Raw genomic sequence first — 12,937 nt, forward strand, 5'->3', positions numbered from 1 at the left:
GTGTTTGAAATAATCTTTTCTGATAATGAGATAGTGGACAAGTACAATTTTTTCCTGTTTTCAGGTTTGGACAGATTTGTTGACGCTGAGCGAGTGGGTTCGCAGCTGGACTATTTAAGACACAGGACTGAACGTAGATCTCAGAGACCATCTGACCCAAAGAAAACTTTCTCTTGTCCTCAGTGTGACAAATCGTTTACAGCCAGTAGTGCCAGATTAAGACACATCCACGCAATCCACGACAAGCTGTTGTATTACTGTATATGCGGAAAGGTGTACAATTACCAGCAGAACTATCTCCGCCATAAGAAAACATGTTTCATTCTCACAACTGGCAATACTACTGTTTAGATGCTGGCACTTTGTGGATCTCGTTGTGATCCCACTAAAACAGGAGTATAACTCCATTTACTCACTCACTCACAGTTGCAGTGAAGCTGATATCAGACAGCAGAAATGAAGATATGTTCATGTCAGATGTGTCATTCAGCGAAGAGGAATTATTTTTCTTAAGTGAAGGACGGTCCTGGTTCTTTCGAGTTTCTCATAATATTTGAATTTGGGATTCTTCAAATTCTTTATCTTTTATCATCAGGGCAATGCTTGTGTCATATACTGGAAGGTGATGATATAGGTGTTCGCAACTTCACACGCTGAAGACATGGATTCACTTCTCCACATGGTCACAAATATGTTCTCACTCACTCACTCTTGCTTATTTTGTACCTGTGAACTTTGGAATGGAAAACCCATTCTAGGTGTCAGACATTATGACATATGCATCTAATAATGTTTAACTTGCCATAAAACTTGACTTGGCCGAAAAGTATTACAACTATCAATGAAATGTCAAAGATAGGGAACTGAATGCATCCATGAAACTTCACATCAATCTCTGGAGCATCTGTGTTACGTCTGCTTGAAGAGTTTATCCTTATGAAGAGGTCGGGGTTTTAGTTTTCTCAGTATTTGGTGTATTTTATGCTTTTGAAGGATGTTCTGCAGATTGTCATCTTTAACTGTGTTTGAACTTTGTAGAGGATGTTCTGTCAATAGCAATTTCTCTTTCATGTATTTGATTCTTATTGTGGACATACAAATGTCAACTTGCAGAATGGCTTGATGTTTCATTTTCCTTGCTGAACCTGTTGGTGGGAAACAAAATGTATCATTGGGTGACACCAATGGGATTTTATGTAATATTGACATAACAGAATCTTTATGTAAATGATTATTTTGAATTAAATTTTTTTATCATTACAATACTTTTGGCTTTTCTTTTGAGTTCATGAACTAGATGTATCCTTTTTGTTGGTTTCAGATTATCATGGTTTGGGAACATACACTGGAGTTCCGCAAGACTCATTCCAGCCAGATTTTCTCTCGTACAGAGCTAAAAATACTGTTCAAAAAAAGAAAAAGACCTATCCATGTCCCGAATGCAACAAAGTTTTTTCTGTCAATGTGGGGAGACAAAGGCATATTAACGCGATACACAAGAAACTGGTTTATTACTGTGCTTGTGGGAAGGTCTACAATTACGAACAGAATTACCTGACTCATAAGAAATCTTGTTACATATGTAGTAATGAAAATAATGCTGCTTATTAAAGTGGAACCAGACAGTGGGAACAAGGAATGTATTGTATTCCATTTTGAAGTAGAACGCATACAGTCAAATTTCAATTTATGCAGTGTTGACATGAAACTATAGGTTTCGTGTGTGTGTAGGTTATAATGGAACATCCCAACTTATGGTTGTTGTGAATCAGTCGTATTGCGATTGGTGCAGAACATGTACAGTGCCAGACAGCACCACTTTCAACAGAATTGTCTTCTCTTGTGGAATATAGACAATCCTTTCGTCCTAATGCTGTGTGGAAACCACACTGGCTTAATGGATTTGTTCGCTCAGTATGCTGGTGAGCTGCATGACTGGGGGTGTGGTTTCAAATCCCGGAAGGAACGCAAACATACAACAGGACCAGAATCTGTGCTGTACAGAAAAAGTGTAGTCTCAAATAAACATGTTGCACTTCTTTCTCTTGGATTAGCTGCCATTTGTAATCCTAAGAAGTAAGAGGAAAGGTTTTTAGATCAACTGGACAATATAAGTGAAGATTTTCATTGGAATTGTAGATGTGGTCATCTTGAATTATAGTTCTGGGTTTGTTGTCTGACTCTTGATTCATCTCACACTATCCTCCTCATTATCATGTATATCTTACTTCTTTGTCACACTCCATAACAAATAGCGATCCTTTATCTGCATGGTCTCAAGCACACACTGAGACAACCCTTGCATCTTGCCAGTGGTTTAAACATGCATGTGTTTGTGACAGTACCTTGCACTTCAGAAAAAACTGATGTTGAAGCCAATGCCTGTTCAACTGGCCTGAGTCTAAACTTGATGGAACCCTCATCCTAGTGTAACATTGATTCATGAATATGTAAATTAAGAAATTAGAGCCACACTTTTTGTTACTTTCAGGGAATGATTTCGGAGACTATGGTGGTGCCCATCAAGATCGGTTCGGGATTTCTCGGGCGTTTTATTCTAACATAGGCTTCTCTTTGGGTCACCTGAAAACTGACAAAGAAAAGCGCAGCTTCCCTTGTTCTCGGTGTGATAAAGTGTTTGCCGATAGCAGTGCTAGGCGCATTCACATTAACGCCATACATAACAACATGACTTATCATTGTGTGTGTGGCAAGGTCTACAACTACCAGACAAACTATCTCCGACACAAGAAGACTTGTTCCATGTGTTTATTAACTGACCATGTTGTCTAAGTTAGCCAGGCGAACCCCTGTGCAGAGTAATGACAGTTTTAGGGTGTGGTCTTTCAAAGTAAAGATCTGAGGTAGTGTTCCTGGACAACTACCAGACAAACTCTCTCAGACACAAGAAGACTAGTTCCATGTGTATATTAACTGACCATGTTGTCTAAGTTAGCCAGACAAAGCCATGTGCACGGTAATGACAGTTTTAGGGTGTGGTCTTTCAAAGTAAAGATCTGAGGTAGTGTTCCTGGAAAACTACCAGACAAACTCTCTCAGACACAAGAAGACTTGTTCCATGTGTATATTAACTGACCATGTTGTCTAAGTTAGCCAGACAAAGCCATGTGCACGGTAATGACAGTTTTAGGGTGTGGTCTTTCAAAGTAAAGATCTGAGGTAGTGTTCCTGGACAACTACCAGACAAACTCTCTCAGACACAAGAAGACTTGTGTATATTAACAGACCATGTTGTCGAAGCTAGCCAGACAAAGCCATGTGCACGGTAATGACAGTTTTAGGGTGTGGTCTTTCAAAGTAAAGATCTGAGGTAGTGTTCCTGGACAACTACCAGACAAACTCTCTCAGACACAAGAAGACTTGTGTATATTAACAGACCATGTTGTCGAAGCTAGCCAGACAAAGCCATGTGCACGGTAATGACAGTTTTAGGGTGTGGTCTTTCAAAGTAAAGATCTGAGGTAGTGTTCCTGGACAACTACCAGACAAACTCTCTCAGACACAAGAAGACTTGTGTATATTAACAGACCATGTTGTCGAAGCTAGCCAGGCGAACCCATGTGCAGAGTAATGGTAGTTTTAGGTTTTTTTCTGACATCGTGTGTAGAAATGCCTATAACTGTAAAATTATCTGTGACACAAAAAGACATGCTCAAGTTTGCAGGAAGTGAGCTTGTCTCATTAGCCAAGAAAACTCTTATTTAAAGAGATGACATTTATTGGTGTTTTCCCACAGAAAGTAAATATCTGATATAGTGTTCATTGACAGGTCTACCTGACAACTACCGGAGACAAGAAGACATGTTCCATGTTTATATGAACAGGTCATGTCGTCTAAGTCAGCCAGGAGAACCCTGGTTCAAAGGAATGACTATGTAATGAGTGTTAATGATTTCCCTGAAGATCTGATGTCATTGTACTGTGGAAACGTCGGCAAACAAGTTATCACTGACATGAAGACATGCTTAATGTAGATATGAAGTGATTTTGTCATAGCCAAGCAAACGTTTGTTTAAAGTTAAGTCATTTTTAGGTGTTTTAGATCTGATGTAGTGTTCATGGAAAGGTCTACAACTACCAGATGAATTATCTTTGACTTAAATGTTATGTTGTCAAAGTTGCAATTTCTCTCATAAAATAGATCTCATGGGTGTGGAAGTGCCCTTAGCTGCTTGACAAGGTAGCTCCAATACAACCATGACAATTTTATATGTGTATTCTTGTTACTCTTGAAATAAAGATCTGTTGTGTGAGGGAACTGACTTAAGACTCCATCTGTAAGTTATATAAACTAACGTTTCATCTCAGAACATATTAAACACGAAAACAACTCCTAAGTTATGTTCACAAAGTAGAAAAGAAGGTACCAAGAGTCATTCGTTTTTTTGGGTTTTTTTTCAGTCTTAGGGATTTTTCTTAAAACATTGTGGGAAATTTGTTCCTGGTTTCATGCTCTGATTTACTTGGTCCTCACTTGGTATCTTTCTAAGAATTTTACGAGTGAAATGTTGGTGTATACTTCTAGATCTGAATGTACTTTTTCTTGGTGATTATTTTGTATTAAAAGTTAACAGTATTGTGCTTTCATTGTTGGCATTATAACCTTACACTGTCTCTCCAATATTTGTTGGCGCAGTATAGTGGGTAGTTTATTTGCCATTGTCTCTTGAGTTTGGTTTACTGTTCCAGTTGATTGTGTAGGGAATGGTTAACGGTTCCAGTTTACAGTGCAGGGAATTTGGATGACAACTTCTGTATTATTGGGTCTATGCACACAGCACATTTCAGAGTATATTCTTAGTTCATAATCAGGTGAATTACGAAGAGCAAGAAAACATTCACATCTGGAAGACTCGATTTGTGATTGTTAAATAGTGTTTGTTCTTGTGATCAAAGTAGACTTTGATTTTGAAAAGTAATGTCGGAATGTTGTTTGAAGTCATTTTGGACTGTTGATGACTGTGACATGAAATATTACCCCAGGCTGCTTAAAGTGACAAAACCATACATTCTAATGAGCTTGTGTTACTTAGTTAGTAGTGTGGTGTTAATCATGTCTAGAAACGATGGTGCAGATTTACCGATGTCACTGCTCTCACTTTATGTCGCACACTTCTTAAAACTCTAACTAGATAATGATGATAGTAAGCATTGTCCAATACACCCAAAGCCATTTGGATTTGGTATTTCTTACTAAGCACTTGCTTACTCAGGATCCCAGTGTGCGCATACTTTCAACAAACTTAACTCCACACTCCCTTTGAGAATGGACAGCATCTAGAACTTGACTTCTTGTTGTTTTCAGGTTTGCAGGGATTGGGCCAATATCTTTCCTTCCAACAGGATCAGTACCAGTTAGAATGTTTGTCTCTTACTGACCGAGTTAGGAGGAAGAAGGTCGGGATTCCTTGCCCTCACTGTGATAAGGTGTTCGTTGACACCAGCGGCAGAAGCAAGCATGTTAACGCTGTCCATAAGAATCGGGTGTATGAGTGCTGCTGTGGAAAAGTTTACAACTATCGATCAAACTACAGTCGCCACAAGAAACACTGTACCATGTGACCTCCCTGATACTACTGTCCTGAAACTTTCCTTCTTGTGGTTTATTGTTTAGATGCATGAACAGGAGAAGATTTTCAAATGTTAAATAAGGTACTCTTGATGGCACAAGAAGCAGTGCACTATGTGGCCTTGCTGATACTACTGTCCTGAAACTGAAGTTATTTGTGCTTGAGAAGGAGAAAAAAATTGGAATATTGAATATGACATTTCTGAAACTACCACCGACACAAGAAAGACTGCACCATATGATCTCATTGATACTACTGTCCTTAAACTTGTGTTCTTTGTGGTTTATTGTTCAGATGCTTAAGAGGGCAAAGTTGAATTGAGAGAAAATTGTTCCAGGTGGTACTTTTAGAACATTGAATAAGCTATTTATCAAACTAAGACACATTGTCATTATTCCTTGCTGATACGATACCATTGTCAAGAAAACTGGTGTGTTGTTGAGATGATTGATTGGAGAGCAAATGTTGAATGAAAGCCTGCAATTTTGTGCTACATTATGGTTACGGGTATGTTTTTGAAGTCAACACAAATCTAATTTATACAAGTGATGTCCGAACTTTTTTGTAATTTAAGACATTTTATGACAAACATCAGTTCTTGTTTTTGCATACACGTTAAAACCTGTTTTTCTGGACAGAGTTGGGATGCAGGGGTAACTGATTAGTTAAGGTGTTGCACGTGTGAAGCCCATTTCTGGTGTCTTCCACCATGATATATTCTGCATTATTGATGCAACAGACAGAAAACCATGGTATGGATAAGTGAGAATCGTAGTTATGGCAGTATCTGCTGAATTTTGACCAATGGTGGTGCAGCAGGAATGGCAAACATGAACCAGTTCCAATTTCAAGTGATTGTCTGTTTTGTTGAAGTAGCCTGTAAAAAAAAAGTCTTGGTTGCCATTGCAAGTCTACTTCAAGATGGAGGTTAAGCAATTGCCTTTTTGTTGCTTTCAGATGTTCATGGTTCTGGTTGTGTTGGCAGTGCTCAAGGCAGTTTCCACACAGTGTGGCTTTCTCAGTTAGCTACCTCAGACACTTCTGACCTTAACAAACGACGCTACCCTTGTGATAAATGTGAAAAAGTATTCTCCGACCACAGTACCAGGAGAAAGCATATCAATGCCATTCACAACAAGCTCTTTTACCACTGTGTATGTGGGAAGGTGTATAACTATCAACAGAACTTCATCAGGCACAGAAAAGCCTGCTCCATGTGCAACTGATTGGATTTAGAGAGGTTCATGGTTATCAGTATCTGCATAAGGAGGGTAGCCCAGTAGTTAATGTGTTTGATTGTCACTGTCAAGGCATGGGTTCAATTTCCTACATGGTTGTTATGCCTGAAGCCTATTGCTACCTTGAATATTGCGACAATTCTTGTTAAACGAAATGAATGGGTGTTTTTTCGCTGCAGTAATTAACAGACTTGGAGCATCTGCTGTTGGGTTGTCATGCATGTTTTGACTTAATGTTTGAAAATGGAGAAATAATAACAGTCGTGTCATGGTGGACTTAGTTTCTGTTCTTCATTGCAGATGGTCATGGTTTTTCAAGTTCATTTGGATCTCAGCAGTTCAATTTCCAGCTGGCTAGTTATTCCCACAGGGAAATGTTAAGCCAACCCAGGCTCCGAGAACCTCCCTCTGGAAGCTTTCCATGTCCTCACTGTGACAAAGTGTTTTCTGGGACAAGTGCACGTCGTAATCACGTTGAAGCGATTCATGAGAACATTTGCCATCAGTGTGTCTGTGGGAAGTCCTATAAGTACATTCAAAGCTATCTTCGACACAAGAAGCATTGTCAGATATTTGCTCTGACTTGAAATGTCATGGAACTGGGATTTCCCATCATGGAAAATATGTATAGCTGGTGATTTGTTGGGGGTTTTTTTAGTTGGGGGTGGGGGTGGGGTGGGGGTGTGTTGTAATGCTGATCTATTGCACAGCATTCCTTCATAAAACCATGTCACGTCAATGACATTTTCTCGAGTTATTTCTCATAATTTTCATGTCATTCTTTTCAAATGGCACGGCCACATTTGGCGTGATGTTCAGAGCCTGATCGTTGAATTTGTGGAGATTATGTGTCGCAGTTTTCAATGGTGGACTAGAACTGAACCTTTTGTTGTTTTCAGGTCGTGGTCAGTTGTGGCAGGCGATCTACGGATGTCATTCCCCGATGCCGCACTCTAGAACTGACCGACCCATTTCATTAGGGAGCTATCCATGTCACAAATGTCACAAGGTCTTTGCTAGCCATGGAGCCAAACGCAATCATGTTAATGCAATTCACGAAAATGTGTCGTTCACCTGTATCTGTGGCAAGGTCTATAACTATCAGCAGAGCTTTGTGAGACACAAAAAGAGTTGCAGTGTACTTTTGCAAACCTCTGATTTGATCTGATAGAAGCCAGACCCACCCCATAGTGGGCATTCAGGTCAGAACTGTACGGGTCATTCAAGGCCAAAAAATGCACCTCATAGTCAGAAACTTGCGTGTTGATCTGGATGAAGAAACAGACCTCATAGTCAGTTCTGAGGACTTGAATTTTTTAGGGTTTTTTTTATTGTGTTTGTTTGGGATTTTTTTGTGTGTTGAATATTTATCCCATTGACGAGAGTGGGTATTTTTAGGGTTGTATGAACATTGTCTGGACAAAAACATTCTGTCATAGTATTGTCGTCATTGTGTCAACTGTCACTTCACCTGATGAAGCGATCTGTAATCCTGAAATGTGGAAAAGAATATAGAAGCTTAAATCCATAAATGTCTTGGCCATTCTGCCTTCAATCAGATATTTTGACGGTTAAGTCATAATCTTCCTGCTGTTCCATAAGAGGTGAATGGTCCAGTGTCATCCAAGCACATCTTTTTATCTGATTAAAGTTATTGAATGATTTGTCAATTTTATTGAAAGGACTAGATCTAACTTTTTGTTATTTCAGATTATCATGGTTTGGACAGCATTTGTGGATATGGCCAGTCTAGCCATTGTCTGGGAGAGGTTCATGGACTTAAGTTCCAGGATCATCAGTTGTCCAGTTTGGCTTCCAAAGATAGCTTGTTCCATGTAGCACGTAATCGTGATGAAATGATAACTGGTTTTCCATGCTCTGTGTGTAGCAAAGTGTTTTCTAGTAACGGGGCACGATGGAATCATGTGTCGTCTGTCCACAACAAGGTTCAGTTCTCCTGTGTGTGTGGCAAAGTCTATCTGTATTGTCAGGGACTCAGCAGACATAAGAAGACATGTCCTATGTTGGCATCTGCGTCTGGTACTCACCTTCACTTTCCAAAGGATGGACATTGACAGCAGCATTTTTGAAAGTCACCTTGACCAATTTGCTAACTGGGTGGCGGGGGGTAACCTAATAGTTAAAACGTTTGTCATATCAAAGGGTGGGTTCAATTGCCCACATGGGCCCAAAGGATGAAGCCCTTCTAATGCCCCCTGCCATTATATTGCTGGAATGTTGCTTAAGGCGGCATTAAACTAAACCAACTGACTCACTCATATTGCTAGCAGTCACCTTGACTTGCTCTGTAAACAGCTTGACCAATCTTGCTGAACAAAACCTTCACCCGCTCCAGGATTGATACTGTCAATACTCACTTAGGCCTGGCCTATCACCAATTGTAACGAGAAATCACCTTGAGTGCACCAAGACATATCTTGACAGTCATCATCTGGATTAAGATGTAGGAGAAATATCTATTGTGTTGTCCATATCAAATTGTTCTTGTAGGAGTTGTAAGTCTTTGTGCTTTTTCGGTTCATGAAGTTCAGAAGGTTGTGAAGACCATTTCTGGTGCCCTCCACCATGATATTGCAGGAATATTGCTAAAAGCTTCGTAAGACTAAGATCACTAACTCGCATACTGTTCAGCAGGTTTTTGATCAGACACCTGTTCCAAGATTGTCAACAACTTGGTCCAGGTCTTGTGGGACACTTTATTGAACAGTCCAGATTGAGGGTGCCATTAATTGTGACTACTTCTTTTGTTGAAATTATTAGTTATTATGTAACTTCAGTTAACGTAAATAAAAGCACTGTGGATACAGTGCTAGCTGGTCACACTTGAAGTTTCATTCATCACATGGAGTCTGTTTCTTGTTTCTGTGTCCCCATCTGTGATATTGATGGATTGTTGCTAAAGCAGTGTAAAGTAAGTCGCATAAGAATCTTGTTTAGACTGTTTCTCTGCTGCTATAGGCTTCCACGAGATTCATATTCATCAATCAGTTTCATCGGTTTTCACTTTAGTTTTCTCACTCTGACTGAAATCATTGTCTCTGTATGTTCTTGCTAATGACCACTTGGTGCCAACCAATAACAACACCCCAGTCATGACAGTGCTTGTTTCTTTCAGGTTGTCATGGTTATAGGAGTTCATACTTTGGTGGTATCACACACCATCCTGGCATGTCGCATCAGCAGGAGGTACCATCTGAGATCACGGGGTCACATCCGTGTCCCGATTGTGGCAAAATGTTCATGACCTCGCGGGCCCGGACTCTCCATGTTGAAGCTGTTCACCAGCAGCTGGACTTCACATGTGTCTGTGGGAAGGCCTACAAGTACAGGACGGGCTTGCAGAGACACTTGCGACAGAGCAAACCCTGTGCTCTGACAATGAACCCCAGTCCGTTAGTTCCTTCCAGTGATACACATACTGATTATCCCAGCTCGGTTGTTACATGGGACCCCCATGAGTATGGTGATTAATATGGCTCATATAGGGATGAAAATTGTACTCTCTCTCTCTGGAAGAGTGAGTGAGTTGGTTTTATGCTGCTTTTACCAATATTCCAGCAGTATTACGGCAGGGAATATCAGAAATGGGATGCACAGGATGTACCCTTGTTGTACCCCGAACAATGGTCGTCAGCATGATGAGCAAAGGCTTTAACTAAAAGCCTACCCCACCGGCCTCAGTGTGAAGGAATTGTTTGTTGTCTGAGTTAAATGTGCGTTATTGTTTAGTAATGGGGACAAGACGATGGACTTTCCGATATGATTTATGTCCATTTGTAGGATTACAGGTGGCACTGTCCAAGTTGGTTTGCAGGGTTGCCTCCCTTAGGGCACACTAGGAACCTATGATCACTTGAAATCTCTGTTCACCACTATGATTCTCAATCACCATGTCCATGCTTGTGGAATCAACAAGCGGTAAATATACAAGATCTACATCAGTTTAGATGGTTTTAAACTTTTTTGAAAGTGGCCCTGCTCACATGTCTATCAGACCTTACTTGTCTGGCATTTTCTTCTGGTGTTGAAATGTGGCTACAACAAGGTTTTGCTAGGATACTCTGAAGGACAGTGAATGTTGTGTTGTGAACATGCTTTGTTGTTAGGAAAATATTGTCATTGCTGACAAGAGAGTGCGTTTTGAAAAACTGTTTAAGATACGAAGGCATTTGTCACACATGAAGTCATACCAATGTTTCTTCCATGATGAATATTATTGCGCTTTCCAAAAAGTGGTTTAGAAGTTATGACAAAAGCATGTTGATACACTTATTAATTACGTTTTTGAAATAACTGTTTTTAGTGGAATAGCCCTTTTACTTGTCTCAATGTTACTTTCTTCCATTTTAATCTCATCGAAGGAAATGGAAACATTGGCATATTTCTTTTAACAATCTTTATCTCTTCATTTTTCGTTCAGTTATGAAAAATGTTTTGTAGTTGATGTTAGATTTTTTACTTCAGTTGAAATTGTCAAATTAAAAAGCTGGCGTGACAAGAAAACATGCAACAGATGAAAGCAACATATAGGTCTCTGAATGTTCCCATAAAGGGACAGAAAGTCATTGTTAATTTTGCAGCAGTAATAGGAAAGATATGTGTAAATGATAATGAGCTTCTGTCAAGAATTTGTTTTCGTTTTATTCCATTAAAATATGGATCCTATCAAGGCTGGACCAACATGGAGTAGGCATCATGTTTTCACTCCTCCATATGCTTGTATGATTATATTTTTTGTTCTGTTTTTCAATGAGAGAGCATTAAGGAGTTATAAATATTGTCTGTGCATACACACAGATCTGTAACCTGTATCAAGAAAATAATGTCTCGCTTTACTAAAATAATATTTGAGAGCATGCGCACAGTATTTCATAGAGATTTTCAGGGTTATTTTTCTGTTTAAGTGTTCTCTTAACATTCTGAGAATTGTGTCCTTGAGGAAAAATTCCACTGTCAAAAGTAGTGCTAGACACACACAAGAAAATGCGAAATACAACACGGCATCTCCTTGAAATAATTAGTCATGCTGTGCAGAGGATAAATCCTTTTCATTATGAGACATGATTGAGGGATTTTATCTCAAACCCATTAACTTTTCGAGAAGACGTGTTTTATAAATGTCTGCTTGTGGTAGACAAAACAATAGAAGGAGGTGTATATTTAGAGGACAACGTTCAGTTTCCATGAGACATTTTAATCATTCAGTGTACATAAAGTTACCAGATATTCAATCAATGTGTTGACGGATTCTCCAGCATTGATGGGTTCATCAACATTGGAATCCTGTGTCCCTGATATGTTTGTATGTTCGAAACATTTTCACTATGACATTGTGTTTATAATAAAGAAATGAAACAAGACAGAACTCTTTGTGGTGTTTGACAATGACTGAAATCCAGTTTTACCGTAAAGTCTCAAGAAGGTAGTGATCTTTATGATCTCAGAGATAGTGATGTGAGGCGGCAGAGATAGTGGGATCATATGCCTGATGATAATTGTTAGAGTGCAGGAATGTTGTGGACTCTAAGGAGCAAGGATCTTGATTTTGGCGATATTGATGAAGTGGCAGTAATGGTGCTCTAATGATTGAAAAATACTCAAAAATAGATTGAAGAAGGATTAAAAATTATAATCGATTGTCAAAAACTTTTTTGACTAATCAGAGTATTGTTATTTTGGTATTTAACACACATAAATGAAGTAAACTGACCATTAAATTTGACGAATATCAATGAACAAACATGCCCTCAACAGCATAAAGATATATTCTTTGCAAAATTGTAATCCCTTTTATTGTTTAAAACAATACAATTCCAGGGTTCCTTGTTGCATTTGTGTACTTCATTACATGACAGTACTAGTTATACAAACACAATAAGAAAAAAACTGAGTGGAAAAATATTAAAATTGGTCATTAAAAATGTATATATTTCGATTATAATTGATAATCATTCACAAGTCCACAGATAGGCGAAAGTGACTTTGGTGTCCGATTCCAAACACTTAACAACTTGCATGGACTGTGTGCACACAGCCCCATTGAACAGATACCGATGGTACCTCTTGCTGTACACTGACATTAGAAAC

General features: G+C 39.1%; 1 protein-coding gene across 19 annotated transcripts in view; it reads left to right on the top strand.

Moving 5' to 3' along the window:
- LOC137281726 (uncharacterized) overlaps positions 1 to 12,937 on the top strand; it is a 71,116-nt gene that overhangs the window by 22,622 nt on the left and 35,557 nt on the right. Inside the window, exon 2 of one of the 19 annotated variants that reach the window (XM_067813293.1) lies at positions 7,729 to 12,210. The exons of 11 other annotated variants lie outside the window; for them this stretch is intronic. In XM_067813293.1, the coding sequence (XP_067669394.1) occupies positions 7,729 to 7,997 (269 nt within the window). In that variant the 3' untranslated portion in view covers positions 7,998 to 12,210. Of the gene's footprint in view, positions 1 to 64; positions 1,261 to 1,321; positions 2,043 to 2,491; positions 2,809 to 5,326; positions 5,694 to 6,548; positions 7,074 to 7,728; positions 12,211 to 12,937 lie in introns of those variants that run through there. 7 more of the 19 variants (XM_067813273.1, XM_067813275.1, XM_067813294.1 and 4 more) reach the window with 7 other exon arrangements.

This window comes from Haliotis asinina, chromosome 4, assembly GCF_037392515.1.
Source record: "Haliotis asinina isolate JCU_RB_2024 chromosome 4, JCU_Hal_asi_v2, whole genome shotgun sequence".
Classification (NCBI taxonomy): Eukaryota; Metazoa; Mollusca; class Gastropoda; order Lepetellida; family Haliotidae; genus Haliotis; species Haliotis asinina.